The sequence below is a fragment of the Trachemys scripta genome, chromosome 1 (genome assembly GCF_013100865.1).
Source record: "Trachemys scripta elegans isolate TJP31775 chromosome 1, CAS_Tse_1.0, whole genome shotgun sequence".
Taxonomy (NCBI): Eukaryota; Metazoa; Chordata; order Testudines; family Emydidae; genus Trachemys; species Trachemys scripta.
Genome location: NC_048298.1, coordinates 112,900,155 through 112,923,225, shown reverse-complemented (window position 1 = coordinate 112,923,225; position 23,071 = coordinate 112,900,155). Strand labels below are relative to the sequence as shown.

General features: G+C 42.6%; 1 protein-coding gene across 1 annotated transcript in view; it reads right to left on the bottom strand.

Annotated features, from left to right (window-relative positions):
• Positions 1-3,263: 3,263 nt before the first annotated feature.
• The window catches only part of PIK3C2G (phosphatidylinositol-4-phosphate 3-kinase catalytic subunit type 2 gamma), a 372,244-nt gene continuing 352,436 nt past the window's right edge, over positions 3,264-23,071 (bottom strand). The window contains exons 33-34 of the mRNA XM_034782026.1: positions 21,371-21,496; positions 3,264-4,253 (exon numbers count right to left, since the gene is read on the bottom strand). Coding sequence (XP_034637917.1) covers positions 4,101-4,253; positions 21,371-21,496 — 279 coding nt within the window. The 3' untranslated portion in view covers positions 3,264-4,100. The remainder of the gene's footprint in view (positions 4,254-21,370; positions 21,497-23,071) is intronic.

Below are 23,071 nucleotides of genomic sequence, written 5' to 3'. Positions count from 1 at the left end.
CCTGAAACGGCGAACCATGGCCAGTGGGGGCTGCGATCGGCCAAACCCGCAGGCACGGCAATTAAACAAACTGGCCCTGGCCCGCCAGGGGGCTTACCCTGGCGGGCCACGAGCCAAAGGTTGCCAATCCCTGGCTTATCTTTATAGTATGATTTTATTTTTATTGTCATTTTAAACCTTATTTTTATTACTATATTCCCTATACACAAAATGTGTCTCTCTCTAATATGGAAAATTATACTCTCCTGTACATACCACAGGCAAAGATTTGAAAATGTTACAGGAAATAATACTATTGGAAAATTGCCAACATTTATTTACATTGAAAGCAAACTAAAGAAATCAAGACAGTAAACTGAGAAGAATCTGAAATCAGTAGTGAACTTTAGAGTCAGGTAATTTAATAACTAAAAGCTGGATATGATCTGTCTTCTGCATTTTTTGAGAGGGAAGTCACTTGCTTCTTTATCTTGGAATACCTATAATCTAAAATTTCGGCCTCGTTGATCCTTGTACTGTTTACAGTTGTATCATAGACAATATCTTTTTCATATGGTAAATATTTTATGGTTTTTCTTCAGCACTGAGGAGGCATGTTCATGTTTTTACTCAAGCAGGTTCTCTCTCCTTACTGAGAAGTTTAATTTCCCCAGGCAATATGGTGGCTCTGTTCCAAGAGCTGACATAACCAATCTGTTTGCATATGAGAAGAATGCCGGTTTATTTGGATTCATGATATTCTTAAATGACACTCATACTGCAACTTCAACAGGTTTATATATCATAAGCTGCTTAAGCCTGATTTGTATGTCTTAAAACTATTATCCTTTGGGTGGAAAAAAGGAATCCCCTACAGCTCTGGGCATTATATCCCATTGTCAGCCACTTTTTCAACTTGCAGGATAAATCTCAACTCTAGCCAAATACATGTTATAATATTAATGTTTACATCATGAATCAATCCTTTTTTTTACTAGCCTGTGACCCTGATTCTGGAAAGACATACCAGTATGTAAGTGCCTAACTTTATGCACAGGTAACCCTTCTTCCCATCTAAGTTGGCAGCAACAAGGGCCGGGTTCTGTATCTAGGGGTTCCGTTTCAATAACGCAATGCAAAACTGTCTCGAGCCCCCACCCAGTGACCTGGGACAATTACATACCACCCCCTGGGTGCCTCTAAGAGGCAATACTTCCCCTCTCGCAAGCACGGAGTCTGAGTGTAACAGAAAATGTTTAATAACATGAGGTAAACGACATCAGCATTAAATTGGAAAAACACCACAAACAGGATTCATAACACAAACCATGAGCAAAAAACCCACCCCAGCAAATTGGGCTGTGTCCTTTCCCTTTGGTTCTTGAATCCAGCAACCCAAAAATCACCCAGAGTCCCCAAAGTCCAACACCCCCAAAGTCTCTTGGGTCCAGCAACCACCCAAAGTCCCAAAAGTCCAACAGACCCCAAAGTCTCTGTCCCTGGTCAGTGCAGAGTAAAAGGCGGGGGAGGCACGCAGGGTGTTAAGGGGCACCTTACGTGATCCGAGGCTGGCTGGCCGTCTCTCCGTGGGGTTCCGCCACAGCCTTCATCACGAGCCAGTCCACTTCCTGCCGTCCCAAACACTGCTCCGCTCTACAAGCTGCTCCGCTCACCGACCTGTGAGCCGCTCCAGCCATCCCCGCAAACAGCTCCGCTCGCCGTTCCTTGGGCCGCTCCAACCAGCCCCGCAAGGCTCTGTGCCGCTCGCTGCTCCTCCAGTAATCCCCACAAATTGCTCCGCCAGCTGCTTAGCAATATAGCTTCAGGCTCCCCCACTAGTTAACACAGCACTCAGTGATCTCAGCTCTTAATAACTTTAGCTCTTTTGTGATTTCAGCAATTAGCAATTTCAGCTCATAGTAGGGGAGCCCCTGTGCTGGTTCACCATTGGCCCAAAGTGAATTCAGCTCAGCAGCCTGTAACTAGACTCCTAATGGAATCAAAGTTAGCTCTGACATTCAACAGTGGAGAGAGGAGGTAGTGCAATTGGTGTTTCAAACCCTCAGAGGGGGCCCATACCATCAGATACAAATACCTGCCCCCGTCTTCTCTCAATTCACTGGGTTTTGTAACCCAGGCCCCTTGTTAAGCAAGTGCTACTTAGGTAATGGTGAAGGACTCACTCAGTCCTTCTGTCATACAACAGTTCCACTGGCCTTGATTCACAGAATCAGGGTAACAAAACTTTATTTTTCCTGCCCTAATAACAGAGAAAACTGGGGATCCCACACCAGCCAAAGTAACCACTTTGAGTTGCTGTTGTTTCATGCCAGGTGGGTGGGTGTGCCTATGCAAACAAGATCAGCCCCTGGAGTTCTTTTCCACACTCGCCATAATTCACCACCAGATGTCAGGGTAGAGCTCATCCTGACTCTGCTTACACACATGGGGCTCATGTGTGCAACTGATGTTCATGGAATTCAGTGAGTCTAATGGGAATTAAAGTGTGCTTAAGTGTTTCACTGGATTGGGCAAAAGCACTTTCAAGGACTGAACTCATGAACCAGTCCCACTGAACTCAATGGTACTACTTATGTGCAGTGACAGATTAATGATTTTGCTGCCCTGAAATAATTGCTGCCCCGCCCTGACTCCACTCTTTCCCCATCCCCATTCCAACCCCTTTCCCAAAGTCCCTGCCCCAACTCCACCCCCTCCTGGCCCCTATTGGATCCCTTCCCCAAATCCCGGCCCCGCTTCTTCCCCCAGCGTGCCATGTTCCCCCTCCCCCCCCCCGCCCTGCGAAACAGCTGTTTCGTGGCACAAGCGCTGGGATGGAGGCGAGAGAAATAGGATGTGGCGGCGTGCTCGCGGAGGAGGCGGAGGCGAACTGGAGTGGGGGGGGCAGGGCAGTTCTTCGTGGATGCTCAAATTTGCCACCCCTAGGCCTTGTTGGCCTAGGCGATAATACGCTGCTGCTCATGTGCATGAAGTTAAGCATGTGTATAAGGCTTTACAGGACTGGAGGCGGTGTATGTATTGTCTAGTTCCCTGATGCAACATGAACATGCAATGGGGGGGTAACACTAATGAACAAATATTTCTTATAATGTGATCTTACTTAATTTAACCTTTCAGCAGAGTAACTATTTATTGTATGTTCTCTTTACTTACAGTGATGGTTCAAATATATTAGTCATTTACATCTGATTTTTGGAAATGTTTAAAAGTCTATGGGGAGCATTGGATTTAAATATTTGTCAAACTTTAATTTATAACATTTATCAAATATTTTTCCAGAATTTATTTATTGCCAAATATTTTTCCAGAATAAACGCAGTGAGATGAAACATCTTGCCCCAGATCTTAAAGTTACAAAGTCACATGTTACATCAGCAAGTTAAAAACTTAAAAATATATGGTATGCACTATAACTAAAGTACAGTACAGTTTTAAATTCTTTTAAATGTTCAGATTTTAAATTCTGCACATATAATTACATTTTAAATGTGAAATGAGCAAGAATTAAATGTGAAATGTGTAAATACAAACTGGCTATCTCTCAGGTGAATGTGCGATCATACTAATTGGGCCATATTTAAAACTGATATAACTACACAGACATCAAGTAGAGTGAATTCAGCCCAATAAGCACATTATTGGTCTGATCCAAAGTCCACTAAAGTCATTGGGAAAGTACCATTGACTTAAATGGGCTTTGGATAAGGCTCCAGCATCACAGGTTTAGGGATACATAAAACATGTATGTAACTGTATACAAATAACAGTGATCAGCAGGAACAAAAATCTTGCTTGTTGCCATAAGAAATTTTATCCAAGATAACTGAAATTACAGGCTGCAAGCCTTTTTACACCCAGGCTAATTGGAACTTGTTGCACGTAAAGGTAGTAATCCTATGAAGATAGCTAAATGGCAATGGATCATGAAAAAGAGATAATTTCCTTGTGATTAGTAGTTCAATGTATATACGGTTAGCGGTTTACTGCATGTTATATTCCCAAAGGCAAATATTTTGGCTAATGTGCCAAAATGGCCCATGAGAAAAGGGAAAAAGAAATATTAATTAAAGAATATTTATTTCACTGATCTAAGGCAATGTTCAAATTATACTGTTCCCCAGTGGGTACCACTTTTCTTCATTTAATGGGACACTGTTCAGTTGAATGTTGATAGCTCCCACAAATGTTCCTTTGCTTTTCACAATAAGCTGTAACACACGTCCTTGGAGCTCGGTGACTGCGTCATATACTACCTGCAATCATATATGGGAAAGCAGATAAAATATAAGAAAACTGAATATTTTGATACCAAAAGCACCTGACTGACCATTTGCAAGGAAGTTTAAAACCAGTGTTTTAACACCACCATGAATTCAACTAGTAAAATTAATAACTATGCAAAGTACTAAGTACTAGGTACATTTAGAATGCCCTCTAGCTTTTAAAGGGTTTGTTCTTCATGTGTCACTCAGTTTGACATCAGAACACGGGGTTCCCCTGTTTAATAGCTGGTTCATTAACCTCCTATCTCTGTTCACTGTTGAAATATTTTATCTTATCATATATACAGTTACCATTCCACTACCTCCAGTGTCACCATTCTTTCACAGCATGTAGCAAAATATCCAGCAGTTCTGAATAGGAGATCAGTGAAGAAAGGATTGTTTGGGAAGTGACTGGAGAGAAGACTCCATTGTAAGGTGGAGGGAGATAAAGCAGGAGAGTTAGGAAAGTAGGAAGGAGTTCTTTCTATTTTGAGGAGAGAAGGATTAAGAGCTCAAGATGAATGTATTAGTTCTCAGAGTGATAAAAGTTAGTGGGGATGACAGGGCTAAAACACCATCCATTTGGAAAATTTAGGTTAAGTAAGGTTATTTATATGTGTGTGATGCTTTTTACTTATACCATCTAATTTAAAAAAAGATGATACTGGCAGTCCTGGTGCAGACTATAATACATCCTGCACTATCAAAAGGCTAACTTATATCATTGGGGTGTTGCAAGTCTTCTTCAATGTATGAACTTACATAGCACCTTTTTTTATAGAATCATGGAAATATAGGGCTGGAAGGGACTTTGAGAGGTCATCAAGTCCAGCCCCCAGCACTGAGACAGAATCTTACAGGAGCTTGTCCAACTTGTTCTTAATAACCTCCAGTGACAGGGATTGCACAACCTCCCTTGGTAATCTATTCCAGTACTTAACTTCCCTTATAGTTACAAAGTTTCCCTAATATCTAAACTAAATCTCCCTTGCGGCAGATTAAGACCAACACTTTTTGTCCTACCTTCAGTGGTCATTTTTGTTGCTTTCCACTGAAATCTCTCCAGTTTATTCATATCTTTTCTAAAGTGTGGTGCCCTCAGACACAGTGGACACAGTACTCCAGATGAGGCCTCACCAGTGCTGAGTAGGGCAGGAGAATTACCACCCATGTCTTACATATGACACGCCTGTTAATACACCTCAGAATGATAGCCTTTTTCGCAACCGCATCACATTGTTGACTCATATTCAAATTGTGATCCACTATAAACCCCAAATCCTTTCCAGCAGTACCACCACCTATCCGTATTGTAATTTTGCATTTGATACTTCCTTCCTAAGAGTAGTACTTGGCATTTGTCTTTATTGAATGTCCTCTTGTTGATTTCAGATCAAATCTCCAATTTGTCAAGGTTGTTTTGAATTCTAATCCTTTCCTCCAAAGTGCTTGCAACCCTTCCCCTCTTGGTGTCATCTGCAAATTGTATAAGCATACTATTCACCTCATTATCCAAGTCATTAATGAAAATATTGAATAGTACTCCTCATTGCAATGTGTGGGGTCTGTTAGCACACTAATTAGGGGGAAACTACTAGAACTTTAGATACTGTATGCTGTCAGTCCAAGACACTTAATTATGTTAATAAAAATTGGGACCTCTTGCCCTAAGTTGATTTTGTGTATTTATTTGCCTCTCAGACAGAGGCAACACCAAATTATTAATTATAGTAATAACTATATGGAATTGGAAGGATTGGTAATCATTACCTGTAAAACATGGTTGGTTCACTATCAATAATTATTTTGTTCATCATAATATAAGAGCACAGACGCTAAAATCACTAGGATTATTTTAATATTTTTAAATGGTATTGATGATTAGCCAAAATAACTTAACACTGTGCTGATGACCTATTCTGAAGCAACTCTAAATAGACCCTTTGTTTAAAAACATGGAACAGGAAAATACAACAGAAATAACATATCAGCCACCATAAAGGAAACAAGCAAGTACGTTAGAAATTAACTGTCTTCCTTTAAAATAAAATTAGAATGCTGATTATTTCCAGAAAGTCACTGTACTCTCTTTTATAGTTCTCTTTTTTTGAGCTAACTTGTTCAAGAAGCTTTTTTCACTAAAGAAAAAAAAAAAATTCATGAACATGTAATTGTTGCACATCACACATAATAAACAGCTGTCACTGGTGAAATCAACAACACTGGTAGAAAGTATATACTGTTTGCATACTGTGAAATAAAGAGTTCTGAAAAACATTACAGCCACAACTTGTGAAATGGATCCAATGAAGAACAGTTATACTCCCTATACTGGAAATAGTCAATGCCTTCTTCAGTAGAACACAAACTCCGTGAAAAATACTAGTTCACCCAGTCCCCCAAAGCTAGTGCTTGGCCCTGAAGATCCCTCCAAGTGCTGTCCTATAACCAACCTCCCAATCCTGGGCAAAATAATTGAGAAAGAATAACCACCAAGCTCTGGCAACATATGCACCATCCACTATCCTCGATGCCGCAGAATCAGTGTTCAGACTGTGATACAAAATGGAGAATGCTTTCGTGGCATTAAAGGATGGCCTTCTTATGGCCCTAGACACAGGAAAGATCTCCATGCTGTGACAGACCCAGACCAGTGGAGTACAGGAGTCTGGTAGAGGGCAAATATACTGGTCACCAGATAAGTAGTTTTCTGTTCCCTGATTGTCCAAAGAAGGGGTTGTACTAGAGTAATCAGGAACCTGCTAGAACCAGTTAAGGCAGTCAGGCTAATTAGGACACATGGAGCCAATTAAGAAGAAGCTGCTAGAATCAATTAAGGCAGGCTAATCAGGGCACCTGGGTTTTAAAAGGAACTCACTTCAGTTTGTGGTGTGGGTGTGAGGAGCTGGGAGCAAGAGGTGCAAGGAGCTGAGAGGGAGAGTGTGTGTGCTGCTGGAGGACTGAGGAGCACAAGCGTTATCAGACACCAGGAGGAAGGTCCTGTGATGAGAATAAGGAAGGTGTTTGGAGGAGGCATGGGGAAGTAGCCTAGGGAGTTGTAGCTGTCATGCAGCTGTTACAGGAGGCACTATAGACAGCTGCAGTCCACAGGGCCCTGGGCTGGAACCCGGAGTAGAGGGTGGGCCTGAGTTCCCCCCAAACCTCCCAACTGACCTGGACTGTGGGTTCTTCCAGAGGGGAAGGTCTCTGGGCTGTTCCCCAACCCACATGGTTAATCTCTGAGGCAAAAAAATCCGCCAATAAGCGCAGGACCCACCAAGATAGAGGAGGAACTTTGTCACAATGCTTATATTGCTGGACCTTCTGTAGCCTTTGACACAGTGGACCACAAGATACTACTAACATGCCAACATGACAGTTCATCTCCAGCAGAACTCAGAGGGTCGTAATGAGTAACTCTGTTCCTCCTCTCCAAAGACTCTCACCTGCAAGGTCCTGCGGGGATCCATAGCATCCTCTCTTCTCTACAAAGATCTATATGAGACCACTGGGAGAGACAGTGAGATGCTGTAGATTTAGATGCCAACAGTATGCTGATGACACTTAAGTATGTATCTCATTCTCAATTGATGCAACAACCAACACTACTAAAATGTCAGAATGCCAACATGAAATCAGCTCAGAAGGAAAAGCAGCTGGCTCAAGACAAACCTAGGCTAGATCAAAGTAATGCTGATTGGAAAGAAGAAATGCTTTGAAGAACTGTTGCAGACATTATCTCTACCTTCTACTGAAGGCATACAGACCCCATTTATTAAAATGGTATGAAGCCTTAGGGGCTTGTTTGACTTCTCAGTAAGTCTGAATGCATCAATATCTAAAAATGCCCTTTTTTCATCTTCAGCTTGCTAGAAAACTGCATCCCTTTCACACAGAGGAGAGGCTCTTCCTGTGATGATTTGGGGAATCTGGTTATTTATAGCTTATGCTTTCTGGCTAATATTGGGGATTTTCTATGTGTTTCAGTGTCAGACTGCAAACTCCATTTTGAATGTGGGGGATGTCTGCCTTCTCTGTTGCCTTTTTACCTCCATGCTGAACTCAAATTCCAAATGGTGGTGACTCTGGGCTAACAATGGAGGTGCATTAAAACTTGGTGATCATCCATTCAAATGGAAAACTCTTGGACAAAGAGATGGCTACCATGAAGACAAACAAGTTTTTCAAGGCTGAACTTCACGGGGGGGGGAGGTAACTAAGCAACGAATCACCTGGTGGGAGACTTTGTTCACCTGATGAGGCTGTTCAGGGGGGTCACCTGAAAAAAGGGGATTGGAAGTTATAAGAGCAAGGGTCTCTCCTTGACCATTTGAGAGAGAGAGAGAGAGAGAGAGAGAGATAGGAAGGAAGAAGAGACCAGAGGCTGAGGCAGAAATCTGGCTGCAGCAGGGAGAGGAGACTCCATGTTCCAGAGTAAAAGCTTAAAGCAGGGGGAAGGATCCTAGACTTCATAAAAGACTCTGACCTAAATACAGAGAATACTCAAGAGTAATGAGGAAACTGAAGCAGGGAATGCGTACAGGTGTTCTATTTTTTCCCCAGAGCTGTACATTTCTTGGGCTATGAATAGTAAAGAGTAACTGTGTACAAAACCTTCTGCAAAGCCTGTGTCTCTGTGTCCATGAAGAGGTAAATGGTAATCCAGAATGGCCACATGGTTGGAGCTCTGGGAAAGGAAGTGCTTAAACAACTGTGGTATCTTGGGGGGGTCAGCCGTAGTTCTGGGGCCTGGGCCAACTAGAACACAAGGTCCCACTTCCGTGAAGGACTAACAGAGTCTGTGCCCAGGAAGTATGCCAGAGACGCCAGAGCCTACCCTGACAAAAGGAAGCTTAAAAGCACACAGATCCACCATGTGGAATCCAAACACAGCAGCCTGGAGAGCGTCCACAAGAGGGAACTTGACCATGGCTATGACAAGATGATACACAGACTCCAGCTGGAAAAGAAGGCAGTTACCTACTTTCTCCCTGGCTTAGGCTGCCATGAGTACATCAAGCCCAAACTCAAGTCCCTTCACTTAAATCCAGTCAGTTTCTGATGCCAGTTTAAGGCCTCGGTCCTAAATTTTAAAGCTATTAATGGGGCAAGCCCGAGCTGCATGAAAAGACCAAATTTTTATATATGATCCACTGTGACAGTTGCATTCCTCTGGGACAATACAGATCCCAAAGCCCATGAGAAAGCATGTGAGAGCTGGGGACAAAGCATTCTCTGTGGAGGGATCTGCCTAGGGAACAAACTTCTAGATGAAATTAGGGGAATCCAACATCTGACCGTTCTTTAGAAAAACCTTCCTCTTCATAAAAGCTTTCCCATAAGAATGACAGTGTCAACACTGACACCAACTTCTACCTCTAAACCCCTAAACCAACCAAAAAATAACCCCTCCCCAAGCCCTGCAAACCTTCCCCCAAGCAGAGTTTTGACCCCAAACAAGGAGAAATGCTAGCAACTCCATGAAGTCCACCAGGGACTTTGCTATTGATTTTCTTTGGAAGGCACTCCGATAATATGGTAATTGGCAGCCGTATAAACCCCTAAGATAGACAGATACTATATAAGGATTGATTTAAAACTGTCTAATTTTCTTCTCAGTGGTACTTCCAAAAGATTTCATAACAGTTCAAGACAAAAAACAGCCAAACAAAAATACCCCAAAACTAATCAATCAACCAAACCAAACCCAACCATCTAAAAACTCCACACAATAGAGAGATGGTAACTTTCCTTTGAGAACTGCCTGTATAAATTCTGCTCTTGGGATACACAAATACTTAGGACTTCTCTACATGACCATTTAGTTTGCAGCAAAGTGGGGTGTGCATATCCCCCAAACTAGCCTGCCATGAACCCTGTGGACCCTCCTGACTGACAGTTAGTTAGTGACCTTTGATCTAGGCCTGTCTCAAAGAGGACTAGATTGAAGTACACTAACAAACTGTTAATACATGTCAGCAGCATCCCCAAGGACAGTTAGTCTGCCACAGGCTACTGCAGGGCAGATTCATACCCACCTTGCCATGAACTAAATGTTTGTGTAGACAAGCCCCTACAGTGAGAGTCTAGAAACTTCTTGCTAGCAGTGTCCAAATGTGCATTCGGTACAGTAACTGAGATATTTTAATAGGATTGCCATGTAATAAACAGAATACAAAGCCAACACAGTACAAGTTGCAAAATGTAGAATAATTGTGGGATGGGGCCCAAATCGAGGTAGTGCAATTTATACGTTAGTTGGTATCACCATTGTTATGATCCTGTTGTACCTCTTCAAAATAAGTGAGAGAGCTTGCCTTACATCCCTTTAGAAAAATACAAGGGCTTCCAGTTTTACACTTACCCTTGAAGTTACCTTGATACTATGAGAACATGCTGGGGTTAATTATGAAATGTGAACATTGTATTCTTGAATTTAAAAATCTGGAGAGTGACAGCCTAACAAGAAACGGGCTGCATTCGTAATCAATTCCCATGATTCAGTCTCGCTTTCTCTCATTAATAAGAAAATGCTTCAGGAATAGTATATTGGTTTATAACATTTAAAAGGACACTGTCATGTAGGTTTAGGCTTCAAATCTTGGGTTTGTTTAAAAAGAGTGTATATTAATATAAAATCAATATCTGTGTATACATGTTTCCATGGGTTTTTTGTTTTGTCTCAGTGAAAACAATTTTAAATGTATACCTTCTCTTGCACTGTTTGTAAAACACAACAGCATTGTGCCAGTGCATCAGAATTAGAAAGTGAAACTGGCTCAGCAAAAGTGAAGCCACCTCTCCCGTTTGACTGTGCACACTGAATGAAGTGCAATAAAGTGAATAATGAAAAGACAATCAGACTTTCAAAATTCTTCCAGCTCTCATCATCATGGGTAAGATTCCCCACTTTGCTAAGGCCACTAGTGACCTTAAAATGGCCATGTGGCCAATAGAGCATTCCCCTGCACTGTAATCTGCTACTGGAAAGCACCAGCTGCATTCATAAGTCCCAGCATGAGAGAGGAAGAGGGTGTTCTGGGGGCAGAACATGGATGGCATAGACTAGAGAAGGGTCCCTGCGGGACCTTACAGCTGTGACAAGTTATTACAGCTCCTTGTGGTGATCAGGGAGCTGCACTGGCTCACAGAAACCATGGGTGCCAGGTTTCTATAATTTTTGGTGGTGCCCAGAACGGGTCCAAGCAGAGCACAGACCGGGGCAAACCTTCCCAGGCCTCAGGTCCCACACTTTGGGGGCCCCGCATTTCAGAGGGACGCAGGGTCCAGGGCTGCCTGGAGAGTTAGTGAGGGGCCTGGTGGCAGCAGCAGCAAATGACCCGGCTATAACCCGCCCTGCTCCGCTCCACCCTGCTGGCTCCCAGCATCGCTTGGGAGAAGGGGTGGAAGCCAGAAAGAGGCGGAGGCTTGGAGGGAGGAGTGGAATGTGGGTGGGGTGGGGGCAGAGTAGGAGCGGGAGCTTGGGGGGAAGGGGTGGAGCAGGGATGGGAAGAGGTGGGATGGAGCTGCTGCTGGCACCAGGTCCCCCGCTAACCACCCAGACCGCCCTGGACCTCGTGTCCCCATGAAGTGCAGGGCTCCCCAAAGTGCAGGGACTGGAGCCCGGGGAGGTTGCCCTGGTCCGTGCTACGGACAGGATGGCTTTGAAAATATGAGCCCAAACATTGGTGGAGCTGGGCCCATTTTTCTGAATATTGGTGGCGCACAGGCACCACAGGCCCATATAACTCAGCACCTATGACAGCAACCCTGCCTTTCTGTTGCAGTACACTGGGCAACATGGTGCCTCAGTAAGGCACAATGCCTCCTTCTTTCAGCATATGTGCAATGTGCCCAGCCATTTGATGGTGTCATCATCAGCCAGATGGAGAGATGTCAGCCTGCCGTCGAAATAAGGCAGTCGGCATTTGTCAAGGATATGAGGCATAGTCTGAAGTTCACCGCAGCTACATCATGGGTCATTAGAAAAACCCCATTTAAAGAGATCAGCTGCACAGTTGCCTAGTCCTGTTTGAAACTGGTTCAGAGATGATCACAAGTGCCTTGGCAGAACAAAACCTGGTGGACAGATGGTTGGGTCAGTGACAAGAGTGTGATTAACAACTGTCATCCCTGACCACTCGTTGTACCAAGCAGATTCCACCATCATGCTCTGTGGTAGCATAAATGACCATAAAGGGTGTCTAGAAGACAGGCGAGCTGGTGGGTGGTTGAAGTCTGCATACAAAGGCAAGTTGCTGTTCTCATGGATCTTGGACAGCAACATAGAGGCCTTCTCATGGCAAATATGGGGCGGTGCTATGTTACTAACTATTGGCAATCATGGCAATGGAGTTGCATGTAAAGTCCTGGTAGCAATATGCATAGCTTTGTTAAGTACTACATTGACCAGCCTGGTGTGAGACAAGTGACCCCAGACAGGAGTGCAGTACTCTGCAGTTGAATAGCAGAGGGCAAGGGCTGATGTTCTAAGCATTCGGGTACTCATACCCCAGGTTGAACTGGCAACTTTTCTGAGAAAATTGGGGGGTAATGGATAAGCATTCAGGTTGTGCTATCCATCACTGCCTGGCCCAGACCAGGGAAGCTAATGATCCAACCAATGGACCAAATTCAGTAATGGATGAATCTTGGTCACGTGCTATCTGACTGTGAGCCCAATGTATCGCCATCCTTCGACTTTCAAGCCATTGGACCAGCCCTTTGAATTCTTCAGCTTAATGATGAGGACCTGTCAGCAGCCAAACACAGCATCATTAGTGCCTTAGCTACTCGTTGCAGTGTCAATGTGATCTATTTGCAAGAAACTCATGTTGCAATTAGTGTAGCAGGATGTTATGGTATCAATGGCTTTGGTCTCATTTCACTCACCCCAAACGCCAAATATGGCAGTGCAACATACATGTGTGCTGACATATCTGATGTTGTTCCACTTTCCTTCTCCAGTTTTTACAACATGATCCAGGATTGCCAATGTATATAAGCCACCAAGTGAGCACTGGAACCAGCAGGTCCTTCCAATACTTGATCATCTACCAATCTTTCTTGGGGATTTCAACAGCCACCACTGATGGGGGTACACTGATTCAGATGATGATGTTGAACGGTTGATGGATTGGGCGACTAACAATGACTTTGTGTTGATTCACAATGCAAAACAACATGGCACATTTCTTTCAGCCAGATGGTTGAAAGACCACTCACCCGACCTTTGCTGGGTCAGTTCACTAGATGGCTGTTCACAAGTACTGAGCTGTGTAGTACTTGATAACTTCCCCCATAGCCAACATAGACCATCACTCATTCACATTGGGCTCCAGCTACACATTATTTGAAGGTCAATTAAGTGTTGGTGGAATTTCCAGAAGACAGACTGGGAAAAGTCTTGTGCCGTACTGGAACGCAGTGTGGTTACAATTCCATTGTATTGTATCCCAACCCAGTCAAAGAAGACTACCACCAGTTCCAAGGAGCTATTTACAAAGCCACATGCTCAGTTATACCAACTCAGCTATTCCTTGCTCAGGAAATTCCAATTATCTGGTGACCTGGACATCACTGACCACCTGATTGAGTCTCTGAATGCTGCCATGCTCATTCAGTGGATGGAATCTACAGAGAAGCTTTGACTTCATTTATTGCAGCCGGAAGTGCTCGAACTTGATCCGCCAGATGACGCTACTTAACAACCTTTATGTCAAAATCATCCATTAGTTAAGCCCAGTGAGGCTGCAAGCTATCTACTGTGGGTAGCAAAGGTCCCAGTGGAGAAGCAATTCAAATGCAAAGTACATGACGAATGGTGCCAACTTCAACATCGTAATGTGGTTTGGAGTCAGAGACATTCATGGTCAATGAGTTAGATAAGACCCTTAACTTCATCAAGCCAGACACAGTGGCGGGCTATGATAACATCTTCCTGGAATTCCTCAAACACCTTGGACCAAAGGCGTTACAGTGGCTTACTAACTTCTACATATGGGTCATTAATGCCTCCTTAAGCTCCCAGGTATTCAGGACAAGGTAACTCAGTATGATAGACTTTCAAGTGGTCAACCAGCTTTGCTCACTGGCATGGGAGGGAAGGACAGGCCCTCCTTGTCCCCCTTGAGATGGCTTTAACAGGGAGCAATTCTTTCATTCAGCAGACTTCAGAGGCTGCTGTTTTGACCAGTTCCTGCATGGGAGAGAGGAGGGGCCCCAAGGAGAGAGAGCTTCTTGCACCTGTTCCTTTTTCTTGCATATCTATGCAGGTGCTAGTTGCCATGTAATCCATAATTTTTACCGTGTCCCTTTCACTGAGTTGTAAATGATTTTTTTAAAAATGGAGAACCGTTTTTTAGTCAGAATAAATGCAAGGACAGAAACACAGTAAGAGGTCATGTAATTTAATACAAATATGATTTGATTAATGATGCTGTATTAATGTGACAGTATTAATGTGTCATGGTTCTTGGCCAAAATATAAAAATTACCAGCTTAATTTTTCATTTAAAATCACTGAAGAATTTTAATTTGCCAGCTGCATAGGTAAGGAATCTTTTCATTACTGAGGATCTGTACATGAAAGTGTTGGGAGGGTGAGAACTCTCATTCCTTGGGCCAAGAGAAGCTGTAGGTGTTGAGGAATGACAATTTACAGGGACAGAGTACAGTCTACATGGCTTTCAATCACTCCCTATGAGTTGGCTCTAAGAAGGCATTGCAAATTTAGAGGAAACAAGGAATACGTAATTAGGGTGTATGTGTATGGAAAAAAAAGGTTGAAGGACTTGGGGTGGAGACATGGTATGGGGCTAACGCTATCAACTGCCAATATCTCACATGTAGTCCAGGCCAATTCTCAAATCACTGTTTAATAATAATTCTTGCCACATATACATTCAAATTAAACAGAAGTGAAGTGCTCAAGGCCACACAGCAAATCAGTGGGAGAGCTGTTAGAAAATTCAGGTATTCCTGACTCCAAAGACTTAAGTGTGGCTGACATATGAGGCATCTAATGAAATTTTAATCTCCAATAAAGGACAGTTGTTTCTCTTTCCTTAGCAATGGCACAGTTTCTAGGTTTTCTGTCAACTGGCCAAACTGCATTTTCACCTGTTTTTGGAAGAAAAAAGAAATTGAGGGCAAACAAGCTCATAACACGTTACATAGCTGATACTACAAATGTTTCAATATAGTCTTAGGACCATGAAAGGGCATTAATGCAGCAGGTCCTGCCCCTTTTCACTTTTTTGGATGTGAGAGCTTTGAACCATCACTGCTGGGAAATCTAAGTTCTTCAGGTTTAGTCCCTTTTGACCCCTTAGCTACCTCTTGCAGCTCTTTACATAGACAAAGAGACTGGGACTTTTTTGAATGATACCTCTTTATCCCTTTCCCTGTTTCATCAGCCTATTCGTGATTTTCTTTCTCCCTACTGTGCATCTGTTTTCTCCATATTCTTTGTCCTCATCCTCTCTTTAAAGCATTTTTCTAAACCAAGATTATGTTGTTTTTAATGCAAAAACATACAAAATGCAAAAGCAGGAGGAAAAAAAAGTGCCTGCTAACAGTGACTCCAAAACACACAGTCTGTTTTGCTTAGTGTCACACACCTTCCAGATCTTCATATCTTCAGTCTCATACACAAGGAAAAAACAAAAACAAGGCTTATAATTTTCTGCAGGCCGTTATACAAAGTGCAAAACTAAAATCAAATATACCCAAGAGAGGCATATTTCAGAATTTTCTCAGCTTCCAACACAGAGCAAAATTAAAAATACAATTTCCTTCCAGCCCTTTGGCTTAAATAAAAGCTTGTGAATTCTTATAAAAGAACTACTATATTACTTTATTCAGCCTCCTGGACAGTAACTAACTTAATAGAAGGCTGACTTGTGTTTTTAGTTGTTTTTTTCCCAGTTCCCTGAGGGTCACAAAAATATAATCCCCACTTTTGCCTCTGTCCATCACCTACAGACATGGAAAATGCATGCAGCATGGCATCACACGGGGTGGTATAATCATAGGGGTTTCTAAACAGTGTAGGAAACTTCAGGTTTGAACCATAACTTCTCATCAGGGTCAGCTCAATTCTTCTTTGTAGACTGAGTATCACCTATATGCTTCACTGTGCATATAGGTCTTTCAGCTGAGATCTTAAAATCTGGAGGTCGTGTCTTAGTTGATGTTAAAGTTTCCGTGGTACTTTTCTTAAAATCAGAAGTTTCCTCCTGAGTCCTTGGCCAAAATTAACACTCCTCCCACTGAGTACTGGTGCTACCTCACAAATATGGCAGCGTTTTAGTGGTACTGGAGCTATACGGTGTATAGAATATTTGGGTAATCTTTCATGATGATGGGTGCTAAATATATGTAAAAAGCAACAAAAAGTCCTGTGGCACCTTATAGACTAACAGATGTATTGGAGCATAAATATATGTAAGACTGTTTTAATTTAGAGAAACAATCTCAGTGTGATCATTTGGGGAATTTGTCTATGTACACCTTATAAACTGACATTATGAAGTTATGAAATTGTTGTATCATTGAATGCCTGTTATGTGGTGGTAGAGTCTACCATTTGCTGACAGGGAGTGTAGCTCTCTTGTCCCTGGTCTCTGCCAGACCAGGAACAACGGTGAGTTATAAACTGTGCTGTGACTGAACAATGGGTATCTGAAGGTAGTTGCCTGAATGGGGAAAACAGTTTGACCAAGTTTCTCTCCACAGGGCTGGTGAATTCAAGTAAGTCAGAGAGACGCAGGAAGCATTGGGCAGGAGAGGGGGGGCATGTTTTGTAGTAGTGGTGTCCTGTTTAACTATGGGACCAGACGTGATCACAGAAAGCTGACTGGCCTAGGGAGGGGAGAGAGACACACTGATTCTGAAGAGAAGCTGTGGACTTCAGGAGCAGGATCCTGGACACAACACAGGACTTTGCCAAAGCTCAAAGAACTCCCTAGAGTGTTGAGGAAACTGATCCTGGAAATAGGTGTGTTTATTATTTTGTCTAGATATGTATATTTTTCATGCTGCTAAGTAAAGAGTAAGTTGTGTTTAGATTCCTATGAAAAACCTGCGTGTCTGTTTGCTTTCAATGTCATGTGTCCCTGAAGAGTCAAACTGTAAACCTAGAGCAGCCACATGGGAGTTCTGGGAGAGGGTGTGTTTAGGCTACAGACAGACTTTGAGGGGTCAGCACTAATCCCAGAGGTGAGGCAGTTGGACTGAGGAGTCCCAGCTGCCTGGAGGGGGAGCTACAGAGGATCTGTACTACAAGAGTATGCCTAGAAACCCCACCCAGGCACAGTGTCTGGACTCTGTTCAGACTCAGGAGGCTCATAGACTCATAGACTTTAAGGTCAGAAGGGACCATTATGATCATCTAGTCTGACCTTCCGCATGATGCAGGCCACAAAAGCTGACCCACCCACTCCTGGAATAATTCTCTCCCTTGACTCAGCTGTTGAAGTCCCCAAATCATGATTTAAAGACTTCAAGTCACAAAGAATCCTCCAGCAAGCGACCCCTGCCCCATGCTGCGGAGGAAGGCAAAAAATTTCCAGGGCCTCTGCCACCCCTGCCCCATGCTGCGGAGGAAGGCAAAAAATTTCCAGGGCCTCTGCCAATCTACCCTGGAGGAAAATTCCTTCCCGACCCCAAATATGGCGATCAGCTAAACCTCGAGCATGCAGGCAAGATTCTCCAGCCAGACCCTCTGGAAAAAGTTCTCTGTAGTAACTTTTAATATCCCATCATTGACCATTGTTACTAATTACCAGAGATGGCACGTTATTGACCTATTGACTAAAATCACTTTATCCCATCAAACCATCCCCTCCATAAACTTATCAAGCTTAATCTTAAAGCCAGAGAGGTCTTTCACCCCCACTGTTTCCCTCGGAAGGNNNNGTTATTGACCTATTGACTAAAATCACTTTATCCCATCAAACCATCCCCTCCATAAACTTATCAAGCTTAATCTTAAAGCCAGAGAGGTCTTTCGCCCCCACTGTTTCCCTCGGAAGACTGTTCCAGAACTTCACCCCTCTGATGGTTAGAAACCTTCATCTAATTTCAAGCCTAAACTTCCCGACGGCCAGTTTATATCCATTTGTTCTCGTGTCCACATTAGTACGGAGCTGAAATAATTCCTCTCCCTCCCTGGTATTTATCCCTCTGATATATTTAAAGAGAGCAATCATATCCCACCTCAGCCTTCTTTTGGTTAAGGTAAACAAACCGAGCTCCTCGAGTCTCCTTTCATACGACAGATTTTCCATTCCTCGGATCATCCTTTGGCCCTTCTCTGTACCCGTTCCAGGTTGAATTCATCCTTTTTAAACATGGGAGACCAGAACTGCACACAGTACTCCAAATGAGGTCTCACCAGTACCATGTATAACGGAACCAGCACCTCCTTATCCCTACTAGAAATACCTCGCCTAATGCATCCCAAGACCGCATTAGCTTTTTTCACAGCCATGTCACATTGCCGACTCAGTCATCCTGCGATCAACCAGGACTCCGAGGTCCTTCTCCTCTTTAGTTACTTCCAACTGATGCATCCCCAGCTTATAACTAAAATTCTTGTTAGTCATCCCTAAATGCATAACCTTACACTTCTCACTATTAAATTTCATCCTATTACTATTACTCCAGTTTACAAGGTCATCCAAATCTCCCTGCAGGATATCCCGATCCTTCTCCGAATTGGCAATACCTCCCAACTTTGTGTCATCTGCAAACTTTATCAGCCCACTCCTACATTTGGTTCCGAGGTCAGTAATAAATAGATTAAATAAAATCGGACCCAAAATCGAACCCTGAGGAACTCCGCTGGTAACCTCCCTCCAACCTGACAGTTCACCTTTCAATACGACCCGCTGTAGTCTCCCCTTTAACCAGTTCTTTATCCATCTCTGGATTTTCATATCGATCCCCATCTTTTCCAATTTAACCAATAATTCCTCATGTGGTACCATATCAAACGCTTTACTGAAATCGAGGTATATTAGATCCACTGCATTTCCTTTATCTAAAAAATCTGTTACTTTCTCAATGCACATGTGCCTAATGAGATAGAACCTGGTGAGTGTCCAGGCAGAGGGGGAACTGGGCCGGGGAGGGGTGGGTGGGTGGGTGAGACCCAAGCAACTCCATTCTACTGTAACTTTAATTGCTAAAAGGACAGCTATAAACACAACAGATAAATAAAAAGTCTAATTTCATTTAATTTTGCCATAGGGTGCCAACTTCTAGCTGTTTCAGCCATGAGTGTAAATACCATTTGCTGAAGCCTTCTTACAATATGCATTGAAAATGTACAGTGTAACTTAAGTATCTCCAATTGGTCTGTTCCTTAATAGACAATTACTATGTAGCATTGTCTAAAAAGTAAAAACCACAGGACTGGGAAATCAGAAAACAGGGGTTCTAATCCCAGCTAACTAACTTGCCTTGTGTCTGTGCGCAAATCAACTTAACTTTGTCATGTCTCAGTTTCCTTATCTGTACAAAGGGGCAGGGTACCATACCTAACAAGGGTGTTTTGAATCTTAATCAAGTAGTATGTGTGACATGCTCAGTATCACTACCAAGGCCCTAAAGCCCATTGCTTCCTTAAATACACTAACTGTTTGAATCCCCCCTTCAGTTTCAACAGAATATAGTGTATGTCACTTCCTGTCATGTAGTGCTGCTCTGTGCAGCTGTATGGTTCCTTCTTTTCACCCCAGAGGTGGCTGCATTTCAAAGGTGAATGAAGTGATTACATAGGTCTGTAAATTGCCAACAATTTGGCATAAAAAGAGGCTAAGTCATTTATTATTTATGTAATTATTTAGTCCAATACCATCTTTGAGCATCTTTTGACATTTTGTAGGGCCAGCAGTGCTGCCTTCTGCTCCACCATGCCCTGTTGGTACTGCCATTAGATTTTCCACGAGTGCGTATTGTCCCTGCTTATATTGCAGCTACCATCTATACCTGGAGGGCATTCCACTACTCATGACCTGTGGATGCCCTTGGTGGCCCATGACATTGCCCCTGGGAAAGTGATCCAGAACTGAGGTTGAGAGACATGGACAACATATCACCCCATATCAGGAAACGTGATCATATGTGCCCTCTTCAGTCTGTTCGCAGAGTCAAATGCTAGGACAAGATTCCTAATACTGAAATCCTTAATTGTTGTTGGATGTCTGGCATTCAAAGAATTCTTACAATAGCTCAGCTGCATTGGTCTGGGCAACTTGTTTGTATGGCTGACTCAAGATTACCCAAGGCTATACTTTAGGGTCAGTTAAAGCAAGGCACCTGCTCTCATGGTGGTCAGTACAAATGGTATAAAGATATACCAAAGTCACACTTGAAAGTGTGTCAGGCCTATCCCAAAAACTGGGAAGCAACAGCCCATGACAGAGCAAGGTAGCAGCAGATTTGCCATGGTGCCGTTAACCGCTTTGAAGCGAGGCACATCAACACCGTATGTGAAAAACACAAACAGCACAAAGCAAGGACGCAACAGCCTGCAATGGTCTTGCACAATCTTGTCTGTCCCACATGCAGTCATGCCTGCCGTTCTCGCATCAGTCTGATCTCACCTGTGTGTGTTCATTTACAGTGTTCATGGAACCCTTGGAGATCAATACCAATGTAAGACTCCATCCATTCTGTTATTTAGTAGAGTGAAAGCTAGTTCAGTGTCTGTTTTGTGTAGGTATGTTAAAATTATTAGATTCATTAATATTGTATTGTTTAAAGTTACAGGTACAAATGTGAATAAAGAATTAAGCTTACATTTAGTGCAATGGATATTGGGCTTTACTAGTGTAACATGGAAATATAATTAAAGTAGAAGATTGAACGGTACTAGTTAGTCAAATATTTTCCTAAAGAGAGAGACATAAGGAAACTGTTGTATCACTGAGAACTGGAAGCAAAATGGAAGACCATCAGTGTTTACACTTGATCTTTGGATATGTCCCATTTCTTGATTGTACCAGTTATTGCAGCTCTCAAAGCTCTATTGCATTTCAGTAAAGGATTTGGACAAGAAAAACAAGAAATGTTGGAAGAAAAATGGTAACACTCACAATTTCATTATAAGTAGGGTCAGTGCTTTTTGGAACTGCTTTCGTTTTCCTTCTGCTGACTTCATCAGGATCTGGTAAAAGGTAAAATTCAGCATGTGCAGTTGGGGCAGAGCCATCTGGGAGATGCTGTAGAACAAAAGCGTTATAAATATGAATGTCTGTGTTTCTATCAAGGAAAACAAATAAATAGAGAGGTACCAAATTAAATCTGGACTTAAAGCAGACATGAGGAGACTTATTACATTGACCAAGTTTTATTGGTATAAAATGGAGTACTAACCAATGTAAACAACAGAAATACATAGAATTCAACCTCATATTGTGTTAGGAAAAGTAAATGAAAAAATAAAAACAAAATACAATTCTCCACATTTAATACTTTTAGTGGAAGAACCCTTAAGCATCAATCCACTTTCACTTATGTGAAATTGGTATGCAATGTAGCCCTTACATTTTTCAAAGCAATGCACAGAAACTGGAGTTTGGCCAGACATCTCCTATTGACTTTAACCCATAAAAAATGAGCCAGTTCCAATGTTGATATGGGGACAATTGATGGTTTTTAAGGGTGTTTCATAGAAGATGCTAGCACAGAAGATCCAGGAGCATTTTCAGCAACAATATGGGCAGGAAGGGATACTTATATAAAGTCTCTCTCTCTCCCACTCCCACCTCCACACAGCTGGGAACTCTCTTTTGTCCCTTTAGAAAACTGGCCCTTAGAAAAGGAGATGGAGATTGCAGATAGTTATGGTTAGTTATCTGGGAGAGGGCCTGTCTATTTTGTGAAGGGTTCATTAGTTGTGAGGAGAGATGATCATTAGTTGTTCTCAGTTACCTATGAATATAGGAACCAAATCAGGTCAGTGATCCATCTAGCTCAGTATCCCATCTTTGAAGCCCCTACTAGGTGTTTTACAGGAAGATGCAAGAAATCTACAAGTTAACAATTGTGGAATGGGGGAAAGTTTCTTCCGAGTCAGTTAGTGTTGGCTTATGCTTAGCAGTGCCTGCATTTCTCACTTAGGACCTCCCAAACCAGGGGCCATCAAAATGCTGACAATGCGACATGCAATTAGACAGCACAACATGTAACATACCATCACAGGTGCTTTACAAAATATCAGCAATTTTGAGGGTGTTTTTAGGCTTTTAGAAAGAAAGCCTACTGGCCAGTTTGCAAGCACCAGAAGGAAGTGGGTATCCATGGACAGAAAGTGAAGTAAAACTCCATGAAAACTAACAAATAAAAGAATTTTCTGAGTGGATGGGCTCAGAGTGTTATTTTGGCTGCACAATCATATCTATATTCCTCACTTCATCTTCACTTGACCCATTACAAAGTAGTTGCTCAGATTTGGATAAATTTACAATATGGGACCAGAAATGTTAGGTTTTCCTACAGTAACAACATATCTTTGAACTGGAGATGCTACAGGCATCCCAGCAATAAATAACATCTATATAGAAGGGAAGATGCATGGATGCATTTGTGCGTGCATCAATATAACAATTAAGTGATGACACAAAGACTTTCTTTTTGGTGTTACTTGAAGAGATCTCTCACAGTATATGATTTGGTCCAACCATACAGCTTAATGTGACCATGGCTAATGCTGTTACTACTGTTTACATAGCACACTGCTGGCATTATACAAATCATCTACATCTCCTCCACCCCTTCTTTCCCCACCAAGAGTT